This window comes from Lepidochelys kempii, chromosome 2 (genome assembly GCF_965140265.1).
Source record: "Lepidochelys kempii isolate rLepKem1 chromosome 2, rLepKem1.hap2, whole genome shotgun sequence".
NCBI lineage: Eukaryota > Metazoa > Chordata > Testudines > Cheloniidae > Lepidochelys > Lepidochelys kempii.
This window is the reverse complement of record NC_133257.1, coordinates 4,123,557-4,150,900: the sequence shown is the minus strand read 5'-3', so window position 1 is coordinate 4,150,900 and position 27,344 is coordinate 4,123,557. Positions and strand designations below refer to the sequence as shown.

The following is a 27,344-nucleotide window of genomic DNA, read 5'->3' as shown; positions in this document are numbered from 1 at the left end:
CTATATTGAAGACAGACACTGAGAAAGATTCACTCCTCAGACCCCATCCCATCCTCTCACCACTAGGAACTTACATCATTTTCCATGGGTGACGCGTGCTCTCCCCACTCATCTAAAAACCATGGGGAAAACATCACAGGGATGTTAGAGACTAACCAATTTATTTGAGCATGAGCTTTCGTGAGCTACAGCTCACTTCATCGGATAGCTCACGAAAGCTCATGCTCAAATAAATTGGTTAGTCTCTAAGGTGCCACAAGTCCTCCTTTTCTTTTTGCGAATACAGACTGACACAGCTGTTACTCTGAAACATCACAAGGATGGTCAGCTCCTCACCCAGCCCCTGGCCTGGGTTTGAGTGTGCTTTGGCTGCTCATGTGTCCCTGCAGACCAGGAATGACTCTGTTTGCAGGTTTCAGAGGGGTAGCCGTGTTAGTCTGTATCAGCAAAAAGAACGAGGAGTGCCACAAGTACTCCTCGTCCTGTTTGCAGGACCTCTCGCTGTGTCCATGCTGGGGTTTGCATAAACCCATAAACATCAGCAGACGGGCCACCCAAAGGAGGCCCTGCATGGCTGAGCCAGTGGCATGGGCAGCGGGCTGACTGCATGCACACGCACACAGGGCCAGCCCTGAGCAGCAAGCGGGCTGGGGACAGAGCGAGTGTGATGGAGAACGGCTGAGAGTGAGAGAAGAAGGAGGGAAGGGGGGGGAAACGACGAGTGCCAGAGCAGGGAAAGAGCAAGGTAAAGGAAAAAGAAAAGACAACATGAGAGTGGGAAGTGGGATTCCTTGTCCCTCCCCCCAGCCCAGCTGCCCTAGCCGTCCTGTGCCCTCCTCCCTGACCCCCACCAAAGCTAACCCCTCCCTCCACCAGGACAAGTGTCCCAGCTGTGGATCCCCAGGGCGAGGAAGCACCATGCACAACCCTTTGCAGCCAGACACCCACCAGGCCCGGGCAGCATGTGCACCCACCACCCAGGTGCAGCAATCCCACCCGGAAGGCTGGTGGCGACTCCCCCTCAGGAGCAGCAGTGGCGGGGCTATGACACACAGCAAGCCTCCCAGCTGCGGGGCGGGGGCAGCTTGCTCTGTCCCGTTTCCTCCCTCCCGCCTTTCATAGGACAACCGCGTTCGCAACGTCCCGCCCCCTCATCCCGATTGGCCGGTGGGGGCCGCCCGGCGGGCTCTGCGCCCGGCCCGACAGGGGGCGCGGTGCCGGGAGAGAGCGGGCCGCCGCTCTGTCCCGCGCCGCCCGGGACTCGATGGTGCCCGCCCCCAGACACGGAAGCGCCGTGGCAGCGGGAGGCCCCGGCTCGCTCCGCGAAGGGCCCCGGCGCCCGGGCGCGGCAGGTGAGGGGCGGCGGCCGGCTCCGGGCGGGCCCCAGCGTCCCCGTCCCGAGCGGGAAGCCCCGCGCCTTGACCTCCTCCCCGCCCCCCGCCTGGGGCCCCTCCCCGCGGGGGCCCCCCTCCTCCGGGACACCCCCGCCTGGGGGCCCCTCCCCCCCCGGGCCCCCCTCCTCCTCCGGGACACCCCCGCCTGGGGCCCCTCCCCCCCGGGCCCCCCTCCTCCTCCGGGACACCCCCGCCTGGGGCCCCTCCCCCCCCGGGCCCCCCCTCCTCCTCCGGGACACCCCCGCCTGGGGCCCCTCCCCCCCGGGCCCCCCCCTCCTCCTCCTCCTCCGGGACACCCCCGCCTGGGGCCCCGCCCCCCCCCTCCTCCTCCTCCGGGACACCCCCGCCTGGGGCCCCTCCCCCCGGGGCCCCCCCTCCTCCTCCGGGACACCCCCGCCTGGGGCCCCTCCCCCCCGGGCCCCCCCCCTCCTCCTCCTCCGGGACACCCCCGCCTGGGGCCCCTCCCCCCCGGGCCCCCCCCCCTCCTCCTTCTCCGGGACACCCCCGCCTGGGGCCCCTCCCCCCCCGGGCCCCCCCCCTCCTCCTCCTCCGGGACACCCCCGCCTGGGGCCCCGCCCCCCCCCCTCCTCCTCCGGGACACCCCCCGCCTGGGGCCCCTCCCCCCCGGGCCCCCCCTCCTCCTCCGGGACACCCCCGCCTGGGGCCCCTCCCCCCCGGGCCCCCCCCTCCTCCTCCGGGACACCCCCGCCTGGGGCCCCTCCCCCCCGGGCCCCCCCCTCCTCCTCCGGGACACCCCCGCCTGGGGCCCCTCCCCCCCGGGCCCCCCCCCTCCTCCTCCGGGACACCCCCGCCTGGGGCCCCTCCCCCCCGGGCCCCCCCCTCCTCCTCCGGGACACCCCCGCCTGGGGCCCCTCCCCCCCGGGCCCCCCCTCCTCCTCCGGGACACCCCCGCCTGGGGCCCCTCCCCCCCGGGCCCCCCCCCCTCCTCCTCCTCCGGGACACCCCCGCCTGGGGCCCCTCCCCCCCGGGCCCCCCCCCCTCCTCCTCCTCCGGGACACCCCCGCCTGGGGCCCCTCCCCCCCGGGCCCCCCCCTCCTCCTCCTCCTCCGGGACACCCCCGCCTGGGGCCCCTCCCCCCCGGGCCCCCCCCCCTCCTCCTCCTCCGGGACACCCCCGCCTGGGGCCCCTCCCCCCCGGGCCCCCCCCCCTCCTCCTCCTCCGGGACACCCCCGCCTGGGGCCCCTCCCCCCCGGGCCCCCCCCTCCTCCTCCTCCGGGACACCCCCGCCTGGGGCCCCGCCCCCCCTCCTCCTCCTCCGGGACACCCCCGCCTGGGGCCCCTCCCCCCCGGGGCCCCCCCTCCTCCTCCGGGACACCCCCGCCTGGGGCCCCTCCCCCCCGGGCCCCCCCCCTCCTCCTCCTCCTCCGGGACACCCCCGCCTGGGGCCCCTCCCCCCCGGGCCCCCCCTCCTCCTCCTCCTCCGGGACACCCCCGCCTGGGGCCCCTCCCCCCCGGGCCCCCCCCTCCTCCTCCTCCTCCGGGACACCCCCGGCCTGGGGCCCCTCTCCCCCGGGCCCCCCCCTCCTCCTCCTCCTCCGGGACACCCCCGCCTGGGGCCCCTCTCCCCCGGGCCCCCCCCTCCTCCTCCTCCTCCGGGACACCCCCGCCTGGGGCCCCTCCCCCCCGGGTCCCCCCCTCCTCCTCCTCCTCCGGGACACCCCCGCCTGGGGCCCCTCCCCCCCGGGTCCCCCCCCCCCTCCTCCTCCTCCTCCGGGACACCCCCGCCTGGGGCCCCTCCCCCCCGGGCCCCCCCCCCCTCCTCCTCCTCCGGGACACCCCCGCCTGGGGCCCCTCCCCCCCGGGCCCCCCCCTCCTCCTCCTCCTCCGGGACACCCCCGCCTGGGGCCCCTCCCCCCCGGCCCCCCCCCTCCTCCTCCTCCTCCGGGACACCCCCGCCTGGGGCCCCTCCCCCCCGGGCCCCCCCCTCCTCCTCCTCCTCCGGGACACCCCCGCCTGGGGCCCCTCCCCCACGGGCCCCCCCCTCCTCCTCCGGGACACCCCCGCCTGGGGCCCCTCCCCCCCGGGCCCCCCCCCTCCTCCTCCTCCTCCTCCTCCGGGACACCCCCGCCTGGGGCCCCTCCCCCCCGGGCCCCCCCCTCCTCCTCCGGGACACCACCCGCCTGGGGCCCCTCCGTCCCGGGCCCCCCCCCTCCTCCTCCTCCGGGACACCCCCGCCTGGGGCCCCTCCCCGTGGGGGTCCCCCCCTCCTCCTCCTCTGGGACACCCCCGCCTGGGGCCCCTCCCCCCCCGGGCCCCCCCCTCCTCCTCCGGGACACCCCCGCCTGGGGCCCCTCCGTCCCGGACCCCCCCCCCCTCCTCCTCCTCCGGGACACCCCCGCCTGGGGCCCCTCCCCCCCGGACCCCCCCCTCCTCCTCCGGGACACCCCCGCCTGGGGCCCCTCCCCCCCGGGCCCCCCCTCCTCCTCCTCCTCTGGGACACCCCCGCCTGGGGCCCCTCCCTCTCCAGTCAGGAACACCCCCTCCCCCCATTTGTGACTTTAACAGAGACAGTTTCAGTCTGTGGTGCACCCCTTTCCCTGTAGGGACACCCCCCAGAGAGAATCCCCCAACTGCCACCGGACCCCATTCCCAATGCACTAGGGCCACCTCTTCTCCTGACCCCCCAGCACTCTGTGTGCTGCAGAAGTGAAAGGTCAGGTAGCTGAGGCCCAGTCGCCAGGGTTTGGTTTTAAGGAAGCCCCTGAATTTACCAAACCTCATCAACAAGGAGTTGGAAAATCCTGTATTTATATGGAAACCTTGAGCTGCCTGTGTCAGGATCCAAATCCTCCAAACAGAGCTGGGAACTGGGGAGTGATACAGACTAGGAGCAAACATGAAATCATCCCGTGCAGTTTGACCGTCCAAAGTATACGGCGTGCCCACAGCAAACAGCCGACAATGGTGCCAAGCCGGGTCTTGACCCTGCAAGGGGTTCTGCTCTGGGCCCACCTGGAGCCCTATTGAAGTCACTGTGAGCTGCACCAGTGCAGAGGTCCTACATTAGTCTTAACGGTCGTTTCAGTCTTAAGAATCTGGTATGTTACTAACCCAGACAGTTCAGTGCTGTTTCTAAATGCGTGTAGGGTTTTCACCCGACAATGACAGCACTATTTAAGGAGCCAAACTTAAAAATCACACCTCTGCCTGAATGTGTTTTTACCAGTATAACTACAAGTAACACATGAGGTTACTGTAACTGAAAGAGATTAGAAGGAATAAATGTTTTATTTTCAGTTTTCTTTTGTGCATTCATCAATCAGACTTACTGTTTTCCCTTGGAGAGAGAACTTACGAAAAAGTGTTGTAAAACTGCCACGTTAAGCCGGGGGAGTTGGCAAGCGCAGCACCAGAAACTACCTTTTACCCTACTACTTTTAATTCACTTTTTAAACCTGGCTGGATTTCATGTTGGTGTCCCTTTAGCCAGGGTATAAAGCTCGGTGAGATTTTGTTGTGTTAATTTGAAATGGAAGAAAGTACCTTGTATGTGACACATGGTTTTTCTTGTTCGTGTAACAAGGTGATTGGTCTCCAGATCTTTAAAATGCAGAGTCCCTGACTAAGACTCCATGCATCACAGACTCTGGACACCTCATACACCCACAAAGCATCGCTGTGACTATGATGATACCAGGCTGCTTTGGAAGTGTACTTATATAGAGTATTTGAATGCATGGCTCTGTGTTACCACCTAGAGTGAGCATAGTTCTCACATTCTTGGATGAGACCTTTGGTGACCAGCCCTGGTTACCTGTACAGTGTCCATCTACTTCCTATATTTAATGGCAAGATTAACCACACTGGCAGGCTTGTGCAGGAGCTGGCAGGACAACTGTCTCACCAGGCGTGGATTGTTCATTGGGTAGAATACCTGTTCAGGTGTCCTGGCCTCCATGAGCACCAGAGGAGCATTGTCTAACAGCCAGATGTTTTGGGTATTGACCAGGGCTGTTGCACAGAATCCCCCAGCCCTTGTTACTTGTGGCACTGTGGGTTTTCAGCCAGGGCATTATTGTCTAGATTTGCCACACTATGAATGATGATTTTTAACCCTTTTGAAAATGAACCCGATACCTGGTCACCTTCCAGGTTCTGTATAGCTCTGCCCCTTTATACTTATTTACCTTTCTGTAGCCTCCCCGTCCCCCTCCTGACTCTTCCAACGTTTTACTCTCATCTGCCTATGTCAGTCTCTCAATCACCGTCTTCTGCAAACCCCACCCCCCACCCCCCTGGCGAGTTTTCACTTCCCTGAACTCATCTGCAAGACTCCTACCCTTGCTAGGCTGCCTGTATGTATCTTGTATAGAAAATCCGGGTAGTTGTTCCCTTTTCTTGATGCCTGTCTCCCCTTAGACTGTGATCTCCTCAAGACAGGCACGGTCTCTGCTTGTGTGTTTGAAAAGCAGCTAGCACATAAGGGTGCTACCATAAAACATAATAATAATCATGTGCCCTGTGCTGTCCTGTTGTGCTTCTCTAACTTCTCAGGACGGAGTGGAAGTGAAGATGACTACAACAGTTTTACCAGGCAGCCCTCTACCTTCACAAGGGGACGGAAATGTTTATTACATCTTGACAGATGATTTTCCATATGGCAGCAAGCTCTTTCACGCCGGGAGCATGTGCTTCCTCAAAGAGAGGAATTATTTGCACAGTATCGCCTGTGGCCCGACTTCCACTCGTTTCTTGAGGGTCACCATGCTGGATGACAATTCCATAACCACTATCGATCCAGAAATTCTTCAGCCTGTGAAGGAGGAGGAAGCTGTTTTCCTTCTGGCCATCAACATCCTCAATGAACGCTTGAACTGTTTCCTGGACAGGTGTAGCCTTGAAGCAGCGGTGAAGGCTACAGTGGGTCAACAGGTGGTGGTAGATCTCAACCAACAACAGTTCACTGGCACCATCCGCTACATTGGGAAGATCAGCAAGAGCCCTTTGTCCTCCCCGCTCTGTCCGTCCTACTTTGGGGTGGAGTTACAGGTACGGTGATTCAGGGGGAAGGGGGGCTCTTTCTCCCCCCCTCAGTTAATTTTATATAGGCCCAGTGTCTCAGCCCAATGGAAGGGGGTCTCGTCAAGGGCAGTGGACTGGCATTGTCTCCCTGTTGCATCTTATAATCAAACCCCGTGTTCAGGAAAACAAATCTTGTTGCCCTGGAAGTGCTAGTTCTAATCATATTGCACTGAACGTTTAGCCTCTGAATCCTAATAGCAAGGCACTGATTTCCACTGGTAACAGCAGTGTACCTGAGATCAAAACTCCTGGGCTCTGTTCCTCGCTCCGTTCCAGACTCCCTGTGTGACTCGGGCTTCCCTGTCTCTCTGTGACTCAGCTTCCTCATTGTAAAATGGGGATGGGTCTATATTCTGATCAAATTGGTTAGTCTCTAAGGTGCCACAAGTACTCCTTTTCTTTTTGCGAATACAGACTAACACGGCTGCTACTCTGAAACCTATAACAGCTCTGTTGTTTGTATTGGGTTGGGAGGGTACCTCATTTCTGACATGAGGACATGTCACCGTGCCAAGGGTCAGGTGGCTTCTCTCTGACTTGTTGCTGCCCAGAATGTAATGTGCCTTTCTGCTGGTTCTTCAGGGTGATGGTGAAGGCAGAGGCCACAGTGATGGCACCTATAACGTCTCTGAGTATTTCAAGTGTAAGCAGAACCATGGGCTCTTTCTGCCGCTTAACAAAATCCGGTTTATCCCGGCGCTGGGCGGCGACCCAGCGAGAGAGGAGCCCAAACCAGATGTGGACAAGGTTGTTCCTGTAAAAGCAGGGGACACAATTGGCTTCTACCTGGATGATGTCTTCAGACAAGGCATAGCTATGGACGTGTACAAGGAGGGAACCCAGTGGCTTGTTAAAGTTTGCCCGGTAAGAGGAGCTTGCCTTCATTTTTCGTTGTTATCCTTGCAGCCTGCCTTCTGGTAGGAGCCTTATCAAGTTCCTGCACATGTGGTGCTGTTGTAGGGTTTTGTGGAGGGAAGTCTTTGTCTAGGGCAAACAAAACCATTGTTTCCTGTGGGAGACTTTCCTCATCTCACCCCACCACTTACAGATCATGTAGCTGACGTAACCCTCTCTTGCATTGTCACTTACAGGAAGAAGAAGGACCAACAGATGTTTTCAGGGACATCCCTATGGATTCTGTTGTGAAGGAAGGGCTGCTCTCCCCAGGTAAAGCAGCATACAAATACAGCCACCCTACCCGTGTAGAACCCAGCAGATTGGGATTTGCTTTGGGTTGGGTTTTTTCTTTTTCTTTTACCTCATTCTCTGCAATGTGACTGACAAGCCGAACAAAGAACAGAAGAGTTTTACGTTTTTAAAAGGATGATTTGAGGGCTGGAGAAAATGCCCGACAATGAGAAGCTTAAAGAGCTTAGTTAATTTAGTTTATTGAAAAGAAGACAGAGAGGCTATCTGATTACAGCGTACAAATACCTTCCTGGGGAGAAAATACAGGGTACTAAAGAGCTCTTTGTCTACTGGAGAAAGACAGAACAAGAACCAATGTCTGGAAGTTAACGCCAGACAAATTCAAATTAGAAATAAGACATGGATTATTAACAGTGAGGGGATTAACCATTAGAACAAACTACCAAAAGGAAGCGGTGAATTCTCCAGAGCAGTATTAAAGGGCCTTAGCTTGGGCTGAGAATCAGTCCCAAGTTTCCTGACTCTCATAAGAATGGCCATACTGGGTCATACCAGTGATCCATCTAGCCCAGTACCCTGTCTGAAATGGCGGGCAGTACCAGAGTTTAAGGGGGAGCATACAGAACAGCAATTTTGGAGAGAGCCACCCATCTTCCCCTCCCGGCTTTTGGTAGTCAGAGGTGTAGGGGAGCCCCAAGCGCTATCTTGGCTAATAGCCATTGATGGACCTATCCTCCATTAACTCATCTAATTCTTTTTTTTAACCTAGTTTTACTGTTGACTATCACAGTATCCTGTGGCTATGAGTTCACAGGTTAATTGTATGTTGTCTAAAAAGTACTTCCTCTTGTTTGTATTAAACCTGCTTCCTATCAATTTCCTCAGGTGACCCCTGATTTTTGTGATGTTAGAAAGGATAAATAACACTCCTCTAGTCATTTTCTCCTCACCAGTCATGATTTTATAGACCTGTGTCCTCTTCCACCTTAGGCATCTCTTTTCTAAGCTAAAGAGCCCTGATCTTTGTAGTCTCTACTCGTATGGAAGCTGTTCCATACCTTTGATCATTTTTGTTGCACTTCTCTGAACCTCTTCCAGTTCCTCTCTACCCTTTCAGTTCTTCTTAGCTGCATACTCATAGATCCGTGTCTGAGAAGCACAGAAACCCTAGGTTGTATTGTTGTTAGGAAAACAATGCTGTGAAATATTCGGTAGCCACTTATTCGAATGAACAAAGATTGACACACACACTCCCTCAGCTCTTGTCTACGTTTTATTATGTATATTGTGATTTTTCAGCATTTGAGCCAGACATGGCCCTGGGATCTCAGAGACAAATGAAGCGAGAGAGAAGCGAGAGTGGAGAGGAATTGGAAAGTAGAAAACAATCCCTGGATGTGAACTCCATGGTACAGATCACCTTAGACAAGGGGAATCCAGTCTCTGGAATCATCCGCTGGTTGGGGTACATGCCCAAAATTGAGCACAAAATGGCAGGAGTTGAATTAGTAAGTAGCAAAATTATGTTTCTGTTCTCTAAGGGTTCTAAGGTCAGAACTGGCATGTCTTTTGGGGGTCATGAGCATGTCTGTTTCCCAGCATGCCCTAGGTTAGGGTGCTAACATTTCACACTGCTTAATTAAAGAGTCAGGGTAGATTAAGCTGGCCTCTCTTGCTGGGATCGTGGATGGGATAATATAGATACTGGGACGCAGACTTTCCTTAGTGGAGGGAGAGGGGTATATTGGTGAGAGCATGGACCTGGGAGCCAGGACTCCTGAGTTCTGTTCCTAGCCCTGCTATTGGTTCATTGTATGAGCCTGGTCAAGTCTCCTCTCTATCTTTTTCCTCATCTGTTAAATGGGATCATTCTCACCTGCCTGCAGAGGTGTCGTGAGGCTTCATTAGTTATTTGCAAAGTGCTTTGAGATCCTTGGACAACAGCTGCTGCTGCCGTTGGGATTTGGATTCATGAAATTCATTCTGTGCTGACAAAAGGGATGCACTGGTCTAAAATGACAGGTTTCAGAGTAACAGCCGTGTTAGTCTGTATCCGCAAAAAGAACAGGAGGACTTGTGGCACCTTAGAGACTAACACATTTATTTGAGCATCAGCTTTCGTGGGCTACCGCCCACTTCATTGGATGCACTGGTCTAAGATGTAACTAAACCAAATGAAAAAATGGCTCAAAATAAGTACAAAGTTGTATGTAGTTGTCAGGTCATGAAATCCCATCCTAACGTCAGCCCTAGCACAGCCATCAGATATGTGCAGCTCTGACTGCGTGATTTGTTTAATAGTGCGTTTGGTCACATGTAGCATTTCAGTGGATCATGCCCCCTTGTGGAGAAATTGTTGCTGTTACTCTTTTTCCACAGGGTTCAGAGCAGCGGCCGCGTTAGTCTGTATTCGCAAAAAGAAAAGGAGGACTTGTGGCACCTTAGAGACTAACCAATTTATTTGAGCATAAGCATCCGATGAAGTGAGCTGTAGCTCACGAAAGCTTATGCTCAAATAAATTGGTTAGTCTCTAAGGTGCCACAAGTCCTCCTTTTCTTTTTCCATAGCTGTGCTCACAAGCACCACTTAATCTAACTTAGCGGCTTTCAGCCTTTTTTCATTTGCAGACCCCTAAAAAATTTTGAAAGGAGGTGCAGGGTCATTACCAGTATTCTATGGTAAAGATAACCTTTTGCAGACACCTTAGACATAGTCCACGGACCACAGGTTGGAAACCGCTGATCTAACTCATTCTTAGAAAGCCTGGCCTGGAACTGCTTGTGGATGGATTTCTGCCCTTTTCACAGGATGAAGAGAAGGGGGTCACAGATGGCGAATGGCTAGGCACGCGCTACTTCCACTGCCCCCCAAAGCGGGGCCTCTTTGTGAAGCTTCAGTCATGCCAGCCCGACATGCGCTTCCAGTGTGTGAGCAGTGGCCTCCTGGACCCCAGCACTTCCAGTGAGTTCCCTTAGAAGCTGATGACTCCGGCTAGGACAGGAGGGTCATATGTGGGTCATCTTTGCTAGTCTCTGTGTTGAGAACCAGCATTTTGTGTAAAATTATAATTCTGAGAGTCCAAGGAGCCCCCCTCCATTCCCAAAGAATAGTCCTGATGTATATCCTAGCACAACTAAATCTACTGCACTTTATATTCCCCCACCCGTCCCCATTAGAACTGACTCTAGGACTAATTTTGTTCTGTCCTTCTCTTTCTTATCTCTCCTTCTTCCTTTCACCTTCCATTTCCTCATTTTCCTGCTATTAGTGGTACAGCCAGGGGACTGGGAGTTGGGACTCCTCGGTTCTGTTCTGACATTTGCCACTGACTTGCTGTGACCTTGGGCAAGTCACTTAAATTCTCTGTTGCCTAACTTTTCCTTTCTGTAAAATGGGGCTGATACTTGCCAACTACACAGGGATGTTGTCACGCTAAAGTTGCTTTAATATCCCCTTGCCACTTGTGTCACCTGCTGGATCTGCCCTTCAGGAGGTTATTTGTGCTGTAATGGAATAGTTATGGGCCACCTGGAATGGTAGGATGACCACACTGGCATGGAGAGGAGGGTGTAGATCTTTGGGACAGAGCTGTGGATCCCACAGAATAACTGCCCCTGCAGGGAAGTACAGATCATGCATCTGCATATTTGCTGCTTTCCTTGAGCTCGAGCAGCACTCCTTCCCTCCCCCAGTATGGTTAGACCAGCTCATCCATACCAAAGCCACGCTGGCAGGAATGCGGTGAATGGGCATTAATTTACCAGCTTCGGCTTCCAGCAGCAGCCCTGAGAATCCCTCCAGCTGGTTGTTGGACGCTTCCAGTGCAGAAAATTTTCTAGGTACGCTTTACACAGAGATCCCATTATCTCAAGCTTACGTTCAGCTCAGTGTCAGGAAACTAGCTCTCTCCACTGTGGGCCCTTTCAGCGACAGGCGCTCGCTGACATGATGCTGAGGATAGTAGTGGCAGTGTGGATGGCAGGGAATGTGTGGTGATTAAAAAGTCTAGTGGCTGAACAAGTGATCAGCAAATTGCCCAGAGGTTCCCTCTCATGCTGAGGTTATGAGTCTGTGCTCTGGCAGCAGATTATAGTGGGTAAGTGTGCCAAACAATCAAGTCCCCATCCCAAAGAGGTTACGGTCTAAATGCATGGGGGGTACAGTACAGAACAAACAGAGTGGGTTGTGACCTTTATCGGTGGACTAGCCCTACAGGAAAGTACCAGGAGGGCAAAGCTGTCCCAAGTGCAAGGGGATCCTAAAAGTAGCAGTTTCTTTTATTTCTGTTGCAGGTCAGATGAATAGTCCTCAGGTTCTGGCTAATTTTCCTCCTCTCAGGAATGGCACAGCCGTGCATGTTTTACAAGGGCGCATGAAAGGAATTCAAGGCCATTGCAACTCCTGCTACATGGATGCTGCTCTTTTCAGGTAGGAGGCACTACTCTCCTTTAACCTCATGCCAAATGGCCTCTCTTGACCATCTCCCTCTGTTAAATGAGGTCCGTAATCCAGGGATGATGGTCCTTACTGAGCATCGAATCAGGCAGCTCACCAGGAGCACAGGGATTACACGTAATTTGCACAAAGAGTAGAATGCAATTGCTCTTTAATATAGAGATGCAGTCTGGAGATGGCAGGTCCCAACTCCCAATATCCTGAAGGAGAAAGTTCTTAGATGCTAAGCACACACCATTTGTGTGTAATGAAAAATCATAGGTTGCCACATTAGATTATATTACTGGTCCTCTCAAGTCTGGTATGTCATCTCAGGTAAAGGCCAGAAACTGATACTTCAGAGAAACCTCCAGTAATGCACTTACCTGACGGTACAGTGCTGTATGTGGGGGAAAAAATCCCTTGGTGATCCCAAAAGCAGTCAGTTTTAGCCTTGAAGAATAAGATTTGATTCTCACCCTGCCGAGCTACAAATGTTCCTAAATTTGTCAAACCACAGGATTTCACTCATCCACAATTGATGGAAAACTTTCTCATTTCACGCTGCCCACTTTCACGCATTCTCTCCTTCCATCCCTTACATCTAAAAATTAATAGTAGCTTAGGTACAAAGTGATCATGACTTGATTGGGTTTATAATGTCCAAGTGGAATGAAGTTCAGATCAGTAATATTTATGTTTGGTGCTTTAAAAGGACAAATTTCACAAAGCTGAACACAGTTATGAGTCACATCAGCCAGGAGGAAAAATTTAATCAGAAAGATGTGAATGATAATTGAGAGGAGTTTAAGAAGATTTTACTAGGTACTGAAAAAGCCACAACTGAGGAAAAAGGCAGTGTAAAGGGACACAAGGAGAAATGTATGGCCAGCAGAGTTAAGGAGTTTTTTAAGTATGTTAGGAACTAAAAGAATCCTAACAATTATATTGGTCCATTACTCGCTGAAAATGGTAGAATTATCAATACTAATGCAAAAAAAGGCAGAAGTGTTCAATAAATATTTTGCTTTGTATTGAGGAAAAAACAGATGAGACAGTCATATGATGTCGATGACACTCTTTCCATTCCACTAGTATCGTGGGAAGATGTCAAACAGCAGCTACTGAAGTTGGAGTTTTTAAAATAAGCAGGTCCAGAGAACTTGGATCCAAGAGTTTTAAAAGAGCTGGCTGGGGAGCTTGCTCAACTGTTAATGTTGATTTTCAATAAGTTTTGGAACACTGGGGAAGTTCCAGAAGACTAAAAGAAAGCTAATGTGCCAGTGTTTTAAAAGGGTAATGGGATGACCCACGTAATTATAGGCCTCTCAGTCCGACATTGATCCCAGGCAAGATAATGGAGCAGCTGATACAGGACTCAATTAACAAAGAATTAAAGGCGGGTAGCATAATTAATGTCAATCAATATGCGTTTATAGAAAATAGATGCTGTCAAACTAACTTGGTATCTTTTTTTGATGAGATTACAAGTTGGGTTGATAAAGGTAATAGTATTGATGTAACGCACTTCTCTAAGGCATTTGAATTGGTATTGCAAGGCATTTTGATTAAAAAAAACTTGAACGATATCAAATTAACATGGCACACATTCAATGGATTAAAATCCCGCTAATTGATAGGTCTCAAAATGTGTTTGTAAAAGGGGAATCATCATCGTGTGGGTGTGTTTCTAGTGGGATCCTGTAGGGACTGGTTCTTGGTCTTACGCTAATTTAACTGTTTTATCAATGACCTGGAAGAAAGTATAAAATCACCACTGATAAAGTTTGCAGATGACACAAAAATTGGGGGAGGGGTAAATAATGAAGAGGAACAGTCACTGATATCGAGTGAACTACATTCTTTGATAAACTTGGGCACAAGCAAACGATATGTATTTTAATATGGCTAAATGTCAAGCTGTACATCTAAAAACAAAGACTGTAGGCCATACTTACAGGATGGAGGACTCTGGGAAGCAGTGACTCTGAAAAAGATTTGGGGGTGATGGCAAATAATCAGCCAAACATGCGCTCCCAGTGCAATGCTGTGGCCAAACAGGCCTGAGATCCTTGGATGCATAAATGGGGAAATCTCAAATTTAGCACTGGTGCGACCGCTGCTGCAATCCTGGGTCCGGTTCTGGTATCCACAGCTCAAGAAAGATGTGGATAAATTGGAGATGGTTTAGAGAGAAGAGTCATGAGAATGATTAAAGGATTAGAAAATGTGCCTTATAATGTTAAATTGATGGAGCTCAATCTGTGTAGCTTAACAAAGAGAATGGTGAGGGGTGACTTGATCACAGTCTGTAAGTACGTACTTGAGGAACAAATACTTGGTAATGGGCTCTTCAGTCTAGCAGAGCAAGGTCTAACATGAAACCAATGGCTGGAAGTTGAAACTAGACACATCAGAGGTGTAAATTTTTAACAGGGAGGGTAATTAACCACTCCATTGGAACAGTATTCCAAGGGTCATAGTGGATTCTCCATCACTGGCAATTTTTAAATCAAGATTGGCTGCTTTTTGTTTGTTTTGTTTTGTTTTTAAAGATCTGCTGTAGGAATTATTTTGGGGAAGTTCTATGGCCTGTGTTATGATAGGCTTGGAAGGACTAGATATTTATTGGTTAATGTTGGTATAAACGTCCATTTCACCGCACACCCCAACAAAAAAATATTTCCATTGATGTTCATTGAAATTTACTGATACGCAAAGTAAGACAAATGCGCTTGAGAACCTATTAGAGTTTGATTTAAGGATACCTGCTATGTGTGTTTTGCCATGTGATGTTGATAATTTGTGTTTTAATGGTTATAACTTTAGCTTTAACTTCTTGAATCTCAATGTCTACTGTCACTAAATAATTGTCTGGCGCCCCCCCCCCCATTATTTCCTCCAACTGAAAATTCAAGTTGATAAAAATATAAATATCAATGTTTATTTTTATTTTTTAGTTTTTATTTCTTTATAATTTTGACAAAATTCTGCTGAGCCTCGCTATAGAGGAGGTCAGATGAGATGATCTCACTGGACCCTTCGGGTCTTGGCATCTGTGACACTGTAAATCTCTCTCTCTTTCTCCCTTAAATCTGTCCATCTCTATCCTGTGTTTCATTTCATAGAATCATAGAATATCAGGGTTGGAAGGGACCTCAGGAGGTCATCTAGTCCAACCCCCTGTTTTAAAACAAAAACCACTGCATTATTACCTGATCTCACTGTTACCAACCACTCTCTCTTCCCAGCCTCTTCTCCTGCACTTCTGTGCTGGACTCCATGCTCTTCAAGCCCTCCCTCCCGCCCGAGGGGCACATCCAGAAGATCCTCCGGGATGAGATTGTGAATCCCCTCCGACGGTGAGTACTATATGTAGGACCACTGGAAGCAGCAAGTCTCTCTTCTGTAATCTCCATGCTGCTACCACCTCCTTCCAGCCAGAATTGGGTCCGTCACGGTTCAGATTAGGGCTGTCGATTAATCGGACTCGTGTGATTAACCCAAAAAAAAATCACAATTACAAAAATTAATCGCGACAAAAGAAATTGCGATTTTAATCACACTGTTAAACAATAGAATACCAATTGAAATTTATTAAATACCTTTGGATGTTTTTCTACATTTTCAAATATATTGATTTCAATTATAATGCAGAATACAAAGTCTTTAGCACATCTGACACACAAATATCTTGCACCACCGGCTACAACAGTGCCATGCGAACACCTGGTCTCACTTTCAGGTGACATTGTAAACAAGCGGGCAGCACTATCTCCTGCAACTGTAAACAAACTTGTTTGTCTGAGTGATTGGCTGAACAAGAAGTAGGACTGAGTGGACTTGTCGGTTCTAAAGTTTTACATTGTTTTGTTTTTGAGTTCAGTTATGTAACACAACAAAAAAAAATCTACATTTGTAAGTCACACTTTCATGATAGAGTTTGTACTACAGTACTTGTATGAGGTGAATTGAAAATACTGTTTCTTTTGTTTTTTACAAAATATTTAATCAAAAATAAATATAAAGTGAGCACTGTACACTTTGTATTCTGTGTTGTAATTGAAATTAATATATATGAAAATGTAGAAAACATTCAAAAATATTTAAATGGTATTCTATTATTGTTTAACAGTGTGATTAATTGCAATTAATTTTTTTAATTGCTTGACAGCCGTGGTTCAGATGCTACTCAGACAAGGAGTATCCTAGAGATTCATATCTCTTGACCAGCTCTAAAGTTCTTCTGCTCTTCCTTCCCACTCATATTAACCCAGCGAATGCTGAGATTGTGGATTTCCTTTGCTAAATGCTGGTGTGTTGTGTACTGGAGCATCATGACTCCATATGTACGGAATGGAGCCAGCCGTGTAGATAGTAATGTCCCATTTCAGAGGAATGGCTGAACGGGCCATTACAACTGGTTCCTTAGCCTGCTGGCCTCAAGGCCTCTGGAGGTGGATCTAAGTCTCACACTAGAATTCAGTCCTGGGAATGCTGCAGAGTCCCTGGCAGGAGAAGGCTCTGGAGGGGTCAATAGAGAACTTGGGAGTGGTGTTGACAAGCCACATCCTACTCTCCTTAGCCAGAAGGGAGACTGTCATGATTCATGGTTGAAAGTGAGAGGGTTAAAGAAGGGATCCCTGGGGCTCAGAGGTCTCAGTCAAGGTGTTGTGGGAGAGGGGAAGAAATTTATAATTAAAGGCTGGGCCAAGGGACAAGCCCTGCACTGTCACATGAAGGACTTTGATTTAATCTTTGGCCCTGATTTCTTGCTCTTAGGGCTGGGAGTGATTCTGATAAGGGAGCAAAGTCTCCAGGGAGCAAGTAATCCATGTTGCTTAAACAGCTGGCTCATAGAAATACTGAAAGGCTCCAAAGGGTTACCCGTGCACTGCCAGGCTGTAAGGCTGGTGACTGAGACATAACCTCATGGTGGGTAGTGAGTATCCACTGGCCTTCATCAAGGATATTTGGTCCACCCCTTTCCTCCCCCGGTGCTTATGGGACAGCAGTGTAGTTTGTTCAGCGCTGCTTGTGGTCGGGCCTCTGGCGCTAACTTCTTGCCTTTCGGGAGGGTGCATCTTAACTTGGATTTTGGCAGGTGGGCTCCATGCTTCACTTGCTGTATTTTCTGCCCCTGAGATGTAAGTTTGCCAATGCACAAAGAGCTCATCCCCAGCTTCCCCTCATTCCCAGGAATGGCTTTGTTGCCGCTAATAGCGTGATGCATCTAAGGCAGCAGTTGACGGAGAAGGGCCAGTGCTCGAGCTTTGCCACGTCTGAGAAAGGTAATGTGCTCTCTGCAGATGTCTTATATCAGAGTGGTCTGTCTTATCTCCCCTTTTTCCCAGTCGGGCAACCCTGCAAGCTAGTTTCCTGTCTTCCCCCAGAACACTCGTTTTTAAATAAACGTTCTGCTACCTGGAGAATTCCTCAGACGTGTCAACTTAGGTTTGGTCATGCAGGAGAGTTCCCCAAGTATGATGGAAAGATTGGAATTGCTAGGTCCCTTCTTGCTGGCCTGTTGCTCAGAAGAAACCACCACCAAAGCAGAATTTGCCCAAGGGGGGTTTCTGTCTGACCATTGGTATTTGCAGTCTGGTGTTAAACTCTGTAGGCCTGACAAGGGGTGTTAACCATGTTGTCTTTGCCAGATTCCACGTCTCATCATTACATTTTGCTCACCTAAATTCCTCTGCAGATTTAGTCGGATACAGATTCTTCGTCTTCATTTGTTCTTAATTGTTACATATGTTTGAACAGTTACCACATTCCCATCCAGAGGTAGACAGCCTTATGTCTCTTGCTTGTCTCAGAGATGATATTTGTAAAGTGTTTTAAGATATGCAGAAGAAAGGGGCTGCAGAATGCCAAAGGAGTATTGAAATTATTGATGCTACCATCATGGCTGTATAAATATTAAAAAGTAGAAGTTATATTAAATCTTCTGCTGTCATGTCCTGTCATTTACTGAACAGTATTTTAGTTTGATCTGTTTGATATTTTCTTTTATCTTGTCCAGAGACAGCCCAGACTTTTGCTCTTCTTCCAGTTTCCAGCATTGTCTCTGGTTTCAGTGTCCATTAATGCATTTGGTGCTGGCAGTAAACATCCATCGAGATCTTTCTCCCCCGGCTGTTTGAGTGCAGATGAATGGAGTGAATGTACCTGCAATGTATGAATGTGATTTTTCCCTCAATATAGCTAAGAAATCATTCAGCAGTGAAGGTGTTAAGAGAAATGTGTCCTTTTACTAGGCTTCTGGGCTCTCCTTCTCCCCTATCTCTCTATGGAAGGTTCTTTCGGTATTTACACTGACCATAGAACTTTCAAACTATGAAACTAACCAAGTGTTTTCAGCTCCTAATCAGACCAGCGCCATACCTGGAGTGAGAGAGAAGCAGCTCATTGTGAGGAACACCAGCCCATATCTGACAGTGCTTTTCCCTTTCTGGAGGAGGTGGGACAGGGAAGTGTGTTGCTTTGGCCTGATCTGTGATTTCTCTCAACTTTCAGACCCTGAGGAGTTTCTCAATCTCATCATGCATCACATCCTGGGAATAGAGCCACTCCTGAAACTGCAGTAAGTTGTCATCTCTCTGTGATCTTACTGATGCAGTGGACTGTGCTGCCCACACCTGAGAACTGGGAGGGAAGGAGGTGACTTGGTCCGTTAGATAAGGCCTGACTGGAGAGGATCAGTGAATTTCCCTTGTTCATGAAGGAAATGGAAAAGTGTGTCACTACTTTGTGCCCATCTATTCTCTGTTGTGACCCTGAATCCCTACCTGCCCATCACACTGTGGTCATATTCCAGGAAGGCTGTACCTGGAAGATGAGAATTATAAATAATTCCCAGATGTGCCACCTTCAGGGAGTGATGAAATGCATAGAGTAATCCCTGGATAGGGTCAATGGTGGCATGAGAAACACAGGGCTTGTCTTCCTAGTCTTCAATAGGTTGGCTGTGGACTAGTATCACAAATACCTCTGAAGAGTCTCGTGTTTCCGGACTGCCAAGTTCGCTGAGAGTCTAGAGCTTCCAAACGGGGAATCCACTGAGTTTAGTCTCAGGAGCCCTGTTTTGTGGGGACTCTACGAAGAGGAGATTTGCTTAGTGTGAGGACTCCCAAAGATACCTGCATTGTTCAGGAGTTTAGACCTGGGTTGCCAGCTTTCTGGGTTTCCCGTGGAGGAATGTGCAGTGGCTTGTATCATGGAGCTACTCCATGAAAAGCAGTGCATACAAAGAAGCCTGTCTCACTTCACTCCAACCCTCCTGCTAGGGGCTGCTTAATAGGAATCCTTTCTACACTGTTCCAGCATTGTTGCCTCAGGGGAGCACAAGGATCCTGGAGGATCTTTCACTATTAGTTGCCTTGGAAATGCAACAAGCTTTGCTTTGCAGTTTTCCAAGCTGCTGGATCACAAAACGGGCACCTTATAACTCGGATATAGGAATCTTCTGGTCACACTGTAAAGCAGCTGACTTACAAGAAAATCAGTGTGTCTTCTTTTTTAAATTAAAGGGGAAAAAAGTGTGTCTGGCCCACCCATCGCAGAAGAGCAGAATGCAAGTAAGAATGATGCTTCGTCGGTATCTGTCACCCACGGCATTTGTTGGATGTTTCCAGATGACAAATGCTTAGTTTTTTGAAAGCTAGATCTGGGAGCCCCTTGGTGCGGGGTTGGAGGCTGTCCTAGAAACACAAAGGCTGTGTCCTGTTAGAGCTCTGCCGTCCAGGGCACCAAGGGTACATGGACAGTGCGGAGAGGCAGCCCCCGTGCCCTGACTCTGGAACGTTGCTCCTAGGTCTGGAGGCCAGAAGGAGCAGGAGTGCTACTATTACCAGATATTCATAGACCAGCAAGAGGAGCTGGTCGTGCCCAACGTTCAGCAGTTAGTGGAACATTCCTTCCTGTCTTCCAATCTCAAGCTAGTGGAGGTGAGTGCAGCTTCCCCTTTCGCCTTTCCCGTCCGCCTTCGTTCCCCGCCCCATGCACACGGCTGCTTGTTAGAATGCTCTACGGCCCACCTCCACAGCAAGGCCGGTTAGCGGATTTATGCCTAGGGTCAGAATGCAGCAGAGCCCCCCAGCACACCACCAGAACTGGAGGGGTGCAGTGGAGGGTATGAAAGGGGGCATGGACACTTCACGGACAGTGGGCTGTGGAGGACGTGTCCTCCAGCTGCCGGGCTGGGGAGCAGGTCCTAGAGGGGATTGTGTCGGCAGGGCAAGGCGTCGTCTCCCCGTGTTTGGTGACTTGCTTTTTTTTTTTGTCCAGATCCCCTCCTGTTTCATTATTCAAATGCCACGGTTCGGGAAGGAATATAAAATGTTCAGCAAAATCATTCCCTCCCTGGAGCTGGACATCACCGACCTGCTGCTTGACAGTAAGTTCCTGGACACTGGTGATTCGGGGGCTGTCTTGCACGTGGGCACTGAGGCAGGCTCGTTTGGATCCAGGTGGCGAGGCTGGCCTAGCTAGAGTGTAAGTGGTACAGTAAGGGCAGGACTGTGATGTGGTTCTTCTGCACAGAGCGGGACTTGCATGGCAGGCGCAGGGGCCAGAGCATACTGACTTCCTGTCACACAACTACTGCTGACGTTTGTGTTCTCACTGCAGGTCCCCGGGAGTGCTTCGTGTGCGGGGACGTAGCCACCCAGGAGTGTTCCGAGTGCTTCAAAGACAAGATGTTCGCAGTTACCGGGATGAAGCAGTACTGCAAGTCCTGCTGCAGACAGGTATCCAGTTTCCCCCTCCATGTGTTTACTGGTTCCCCAGGAGGCAGATCACAGACTGAAACCTCTGGCTTCCCTTGCGTTCTCTGCAGCCGGTCAGGTGGGAGGCTCCTTCCTAAGCAGACCAGCAGTGCTGACTGGATCAGCCGCGCAGGGTAGTTGCTGCAGGATCATGACCTTGCACATACATGGCCCGTCATCCATGTGTTTTACCACGCTGGGGCCCTGATTCTGGGCAGGCTCTGAGGGAAGAGCCTTTCCACTTCCTGCAGCACCCTCGCTTCTCCTTAGAGGTCCCCATCCGAGCGCTGCCCAGGATTAGTAGCTGGGTCTGTCAGGATATGCTCAGATAGAGAACACGGCCTGCTGCGGTGTGTGTCGGTAGGGCTGAAGAGTGGTAATAATCAAGACTATGGCAGGCAGCATGCTGCAGTCTCCTGGCACATGGGAAAGACCCAGCTGAGGAACTGAGCGGAAAGCAGGTGACCTCAGAACGAATTGGTGACCGAATGCCAGCCTGTCCCCAGACACCTCCTCTTTCCCTTTAGGGTAGGTGTATATAAAGTTGCCGTAGCCCTGCTGACTCGCCAGTGCCCCCTGTTGTCTGTCCCCAGGCTCATTCTCATTACCGGCGCAAAGCACACAGGCCGACAAAACTGCATATCCCTGAGGAGTTTCAGGGCAGGAGCCACGTGGACAGCCCCCGAATCCCACGGGAGAGGATGGAGCTCTTTGCAGTGCTCTGCATAGAGACCAGTCACTATGTCTCCTTTGTGAAGTACGGGCCGGAGAAAGAGAACTGGCTGTTCTTCGACAGCATGGCTGACAGGCACGGTGAGCAGGGGCTCCGCTCGAAGTGGAGGCTGGCCGGCCCTTTGCACCTGGATGACCCCATTCAGGAATTGCAGTCCCAGCGCACAACGGTCTTGAGTAATTTTTCCACAGATCTGTAATGTAAAATAGGAGGCCTGTGTCCAAACTCCATTGGGTCCGTCTGCTGGGAAGCATGGAAAGGTGTCACTTCAGTAATAAGTAAAACTACTCCCTACCCAGCATTGCAAATGAACGTACCGTTTTACAGGGAGTTTAGCGCTGGTGAATGGTGCTGGCTTGACAGCTCAGGAGGCTGACGCCCTCTGTGTAACTGTAGAACAGGTAGTGGCCAAGCACGCTGCCCCACCACTGGCCACCAGTGCGCTTCAAACCTCAGCTAGAGGGACTCTCTTTCTAGGCGTGCAAAGACAGTCCTTGGCCCAATCAGTCCTTGGCCTCTCTGCTGACACTGCCAACTGGGGGCCCAGTTAATGCTACTTGCTCTAGTTTTCCTTTGTGCTGTAGACACCTGTCCCCTGGGAACTGAGACTTGGGCTCACCCCCTCCCCCCCCCTCTCTCTCATATTCAGGTGATGAGAATGGCTTCAACATTCCCATTGTAACGCTGTGCCCTGAAGTTGCCAAATACTTGCAATTGCCAGTGGCAGCACTGGCTATGGAGCAGCCCCGGGACATGGAAGGCGTGGCCAAACGCCTCTTCTGTGATGCCTACATGTACATGTACCAGAGCAAGAAGATGGCACTTTACAAATGACACCAGCCTGGGCTGGGAGAGACGCAGCTACTCCCGTGCGGAGCCGTGAGACACTGGAAATGGGGGCTTGGTTCAAACCAGACTGTAGCTGCCTGCAGCTGCTAATTGAGAAAACCCAGCCAGAGTCCAGGTCAGGTGACCTTTCAGTTTTGCCTCTTCCGAACTCGAGTGTCAGACTCTTGATAAGAGCAGCATTCAGTGGTGGAAAGCCTGTGGCTGGCTTTAGCCAAGTGACAGTTTGGACCTTCTGCAAATCCACACTCTGAACACTTTCACATATCCTGAGTGAGAGAACTTCACCTTCATCCCATTCCCCTGCCCACTCCTCAGATTTCCATCATCCTTCCTTCTCCAGACCCTCTCTACAGCTCTGGGCCCACCAGAACCCCTCCAGCCTTCCCTTGTCCCAGTTAACTCTTCCCCAAAGCTCAGGAATCAAGAAGCCCAAGTCAAGGCGTGAGTTGTGACTCTCAGATTTTCAACAGAGCTTAAGAGAACTGCATGAGGCCTCTGGGTGACATCTCAGCTCATGGGCTTCCTGAATGTAAATGCAAAAGTGCCTCCTAGATGGTCAGGAGTCAAACATCTCAGGAAGGGAATTGTGCTCAGATCTGCACTAAATTCTGGGGTATGTGACTATGATGCTGAGGTCCCGGTAATGGGCTGTTCTGAACATCCCCATTCCCTGGTCGCAGACCTGCACTTCCTTATTTATAACTCCCTTGTGTTCCTTTACTCCCCCTGTTCAGCGGTAATGTCTCTGACACGCTGCTTAACAGCCGTAGCACTTTTTGTTGGAAGTCCCCTCTTTTTAGACATGGTTCGACTTGAAACTTTGTGTCGCTGTTTCAGGCTGCACTTTGAACAAAAATATAATTTTAAGAACAAAACTGGGGCAGATACAGTCAAAACCAGCATAGGAATGTCCTCCCTCAAAGGCTGTGTGATTGCTCGGAGTGTGTGGCTTTCTTGCTGGAGCTCATCATTTTAAAACTCATTGCTCTGGTTTCCAGAGATCCATGTGGAACAGCGAAAACCAAACAAACCTCCCAGCAAAAATGCTTTTTAAAAATGAACACATTCAGGTTTTCTGCCCGTAACAGGACTAAAGGTAAGAATCTTTATGGGGGGCGTTGTTGGCTTTTAACTTTTTTAAAACAGCAAAGTTAACCTTTGCAAATTTGGTACTGAGCCTGCAGCAAAGTTTGTGTTCACCTAATGCTGGTAGGAGGCCCCTAGGAGAGCCTGTGCTATGGACCAGGTTGCCCAAACTTCGCCCAACCAAAGTCCACATGGACAACTTGTCAAGAAGCTGAGGGGTGCCCCGAATGGGTGTAGAACAGGTAGCTGATTGTAGCTGCCCTCTTATACATGTGGCGTGGCAGCTGCAACTCACAGCATGTAACACTATCTTGATCTGAGTAACCTGTCTGTGTGGGTCAAGCTGGGCACAGATGGGGGAAGTCATGGTTCATTGCATAATGGGTTGCATTTGGCCCATCTCTGGCCACCCTGTTGTTAACCAGTGCAGTGCTAAATATGAGTGTTAGCTGATAAAAGCCTGTTGAGTTAATATGCCAGTTTGAGCACATTCTTCTGTTTCCATGTGGAGGCCCCCTTTCAGCTGTTGGGAAAATTATCCACATAACGAGCTTGGATTTGCCAAAAGGCCTTGAGAACGACAGCAAATGCTGTTATCTTAGCTGGCTTTCCAAACAAGCACAGAAACCAGAGAGTGACTGACGCAAGCCAGGAAATTCAGAGGGAGGCTGATGCCCCTTCTCGACTCAAAAACGTCACCCTTGATTTTGAAGTTTTCATCCTTAGGGGCTGATCCTGACCAGTGCTGAGCACCTATAATTCCCATCGCCATGGGGTTTGTGGGTGCTCTGCCCCTCTCAGCATCGCCTGCTATTTAAATCCATGTTAGATCCTGTGTTTGCACCATGCCTGGGAGCGAAGCTTTTGCGGTTTCGAAGGTAACAGTAATAGTGTTAGTTTAGTGTTGTACACACATGGGCTCCAGGAGTACAGGAGGTTTGAAAGCCTCCAGCAGATCCCGGCCCCAAATATCTTCTCCCATAGAGCTGGTTTCTGTTAACATATCAGGGATGTGTTCTCCGGGTGTCCTGTGCTTCTCTTGCCTCTTAGCTGGTCTTGTATGAACTTCAAGTTCCTCCACTCACTCCCAGCTCCACCATGGCTAATTCGGTGCTTCTGTCTGAGGAAGTCGGGAGAGCTTTGGGCCACAGGGCTCCCTCAGCAATGGGATTCCCTTAGCCAACCCACCTCCTCACTTTTATCCTTCTTGTTCACTGCAGTTATGTCTCTGGCAGGAAGATCAAACTTCCTTAAAGTGTTGGTTGCTGGGTTCTCCCGCTCTCTAATGTAAACTTGCTGTGATTAATGCCCTGTTAACTATAGAGCAGTAGAAACCTCTTTGTCTGCTCTCTTTCAAAGCCATGAGGAACTGTTCCGGCCCAATTTCCATATGACATTTCTTAACAGCTCTGGCCTCTTTTCTCAGGTATATCATGGGCTGGGGTTCTGTGTCTCAAGGAGCCATCCTGTGGTTTCTTAGGGTGCGAGTTAGCTCTTCTGGGATTTTACAATGTAAATGGTGACTATCGGATGATTTTTACTTCGGATATTTATGTGATTTGTTTCTCTTTATATTTCTAAGCACACGACACCTTTTTTTAATTGTCAGAAGTGCCTTCTTGACGTGATATAGATCCTGCACAGGGGACAGAGCAAGCCATGCTTCTAAAAGAGCTGATCCAGGGCACATCCTTAAGCTCTGTAGAGTTTCCACTGTTTTCTCCCCCTCCCCCCCCAATGCATATTGCAAAAATACCAAAGCAGCTTTCAGCACTTTTGAAATGAATTTCTCTGATCAGGACAAGCGTTAGTGGGATGCCCAAATCCAGTCGGATTTCCCTCCATTCATTGTGCATTAGGAACGTCCATCAGTAAGTCAATGCAGTATCCTAAAAACTAAAGGTGGAAAGGTTTTAGTGCCAGAACAAGTGGAAGCCATTCGTTTTCACCTATGGATGCTGCATGATTTGTGACATGTCACACTAGCTCGTAACACTGGGAAAGTCCAGACTGCGGGTATCAGATTGACTTCACTTGGAATAACCCAGTCACTGCTCTGATGCCTGATAAGTCAGACAGGAATAATGTGCATTGGCCTCCCTCAGGGCTCCCGTTCTAGTATATTGCTTGGTTGATGTTTTCTGTACTGTTTAAACCTCTGTATATTTTACAGATTTGTTTCTGTTCTTTGATGATTGATGTGTAAGCCTCTTCGTTTAGTGGTGGCTGTAACTTTGCCTTAAACTGATTTGGGGAGAAGAATACTGGGTCTGATTTTTTTTCAGGCAATGCAATTAATTATACCAGTTCAATTTGAATATGTCTTCAAATAGAGCCATTGGCCTGAGTGCTGGTGTGCTTGTTCTTCAATGAGCCGTTTTCCCAGAGTGGGGCTAAGGGGGTCATATTGTCCCCCTTAGGTGGGAGCACGGCTAGAGTCAGAGCAGGAGCTCTCTGTCACAGTGGGGGTTGCTTTTCCCTCTCCGCTCCCCCGTCCACTCCTATAGTGTTTGGGTGATTCAGGAAACTAGGCTCTCAAGCGAAGTGTGGGAATCTGACAGTACGGAGATGACAGCTAGGAGCCATTTATGTGTCAAACTCCCCAGACTAACAGCCACCCTGGTCTTTGTGAATAACCCTGAGCAAACTGGCTGTATCTAAGGGTTCAGAGGGGTCAGGGATTGGGAAGTAGGAGGAGATAGTGGACAAGGAAGGGGTGTAGAAGACTGAGGAAAAGGGAAGGAAGATATAGGGCTGGTGAAGGGACAGGAGGCTTGAGAAGACTGTGCCCAGGGCAGGAGACTGAGTGGGACAGGGTGGAGGACCTGGTCAGGAAAAGCTGAGATTCCCCACTACCTGGTGAGCCTACACATGCTGGTGCTTAGAACAAATCTCAGGGGAATCCTAGACCAGTTCTCCAGGTGGTAGCCCCTCCCCTAATTGTTCTGGCTCCTACTCTCCGTGAGGGGGGATCGCTTTGCTTCTCAGACCCCTCACTCTCTGCGCCTCTGCAGGGTGATCCCAACCAGCTGGGCTCCAGGAGTGGGTTACTGCTAGGACTGTTCTTGGATTCATTGGCCCTTCTACTTGAGGGTGCCTTCTTGCATTACAGCCTGAGCCTGGACCTCATGCTGCTGCTGCTTCTGCCCCCTCCTACCCCCAATGGTGGCACTACCCCTGCTGGAACCCTTTGCTTTCCTCCTGCTTTCCCCCAGCTCCATTCCAGCAGCTGCCCTGCTGGTGGGTCTTCAGCCCTGCTGGATAGCAGGGAGCACCACTGGGGGCTGTGAGGCTCAGCCCCTGCAGGGATCCCCGATTGCTGCCGCACCACTGCTCTGACTCCTCTTTAGAGCCCCCCTCTGCCTGCCAGGCCTCAGCCCCCAACCTGGGTCACTTGGTTAGCCTTCCCTCCACCCCCACTTCCTGGCCCAGGGATGCAGCAGTAGCTGGTGTTGGCTTCCTTGCATCAAGCCCAGGAGCAGATCTACATGGGGCGTGGCCAGTGGGGGCCTAAAGCTCTTCATCTGTTTGAGAGGCTCTTCTAAGGCTTCTAGCAGCAGGGAGGGGAGAGGGCTTGTAAGGGGAAGCAGGCCTACTGGTAAAGGGGATGGAGAGAGGTGGTGCTGGCTTAGTTCTGCACCTGGGCCAATCCACTCCCTAGTAGGGCCTTAAAGGGCCAGACAGCTTTTCAAAGGCCAGCTTTGCCTCTCGACTTGCAAACCATTGCACCTGACTTACTAGATCTGTAACCCTGTCCTTTGCCAAGGACCAGCCGTGTCCCCTTCATATAAACTCTTACCCTTGCCTTTTAAACTGCTTTCACCAAGAGGCTTGGGTCTGGGAAGAGAAGCTTGAGAGGGGATCCATCCAGGCTGCATAGATCTACA

General features: G+C 50.9%; 1 protein-coding gene across 3 annotated transcripts; it reads left to right on the top strand.

The window, feature by feature from the left end:
* The first annotated feature begins 1,232 nt into the window (after positions 1-1,232).
* LOC140906291 (ubiquitin carboxyl-terminal hydrolase CYLD-like) lies at positions 1,233-26,458 on the top strand. 3 transcript variants are annotated; one of them, XM_073329942.1, is made up of 16 exons: positions 1,233-1,352; positions 4,679-4,858; positions 5,910-6,404; positions 7,020-7,301; positions 7,529-7,604; positions 8,886-9,094; positions 10,395-10,548; positions 11,859-12,015; positions 15,273-15,383; positions 17,221-17,312; positions 18,541-18,607; positions 19,838-19,970; positions 20,311-20,419; positions 20,653-20,771; positions 21,383-21,602; positions 22,172-26,458. In XM_073329942.1, exons 3-16 carry the CDS (start codon positions 5,928-5,930, stop codon positions 22,354-22,356), a joined length of 2,391 nt encoding a protein of 796 aa, XP_073186043.1. In that variant the 5' UTR covers positions 1,233-1,352; positions 4,679-4,858; positions 5,910-5,927; the 3' UTR covers positions 22,357-26,458. The 3 variants fall into 3 exon arrangements, with proteins under 3 accessions (XP_073186043.1, XP_073186046.1, XP_073186044.1); XM_073329945.1 differs by lacking the exon at positions 4,679-4,858 and having other exon boundaries at positions 11,880-12,015; positions 22,172-26,405; XM_073329943.1 differs by lacking the exons at positions 1,233-1,352; positions 4,679-4,858 and adding an exon at positions 3,879-4,453.
* The last annotated feature ends 886 nt before the right edge of the window (positions 26,459-27,344 follow it).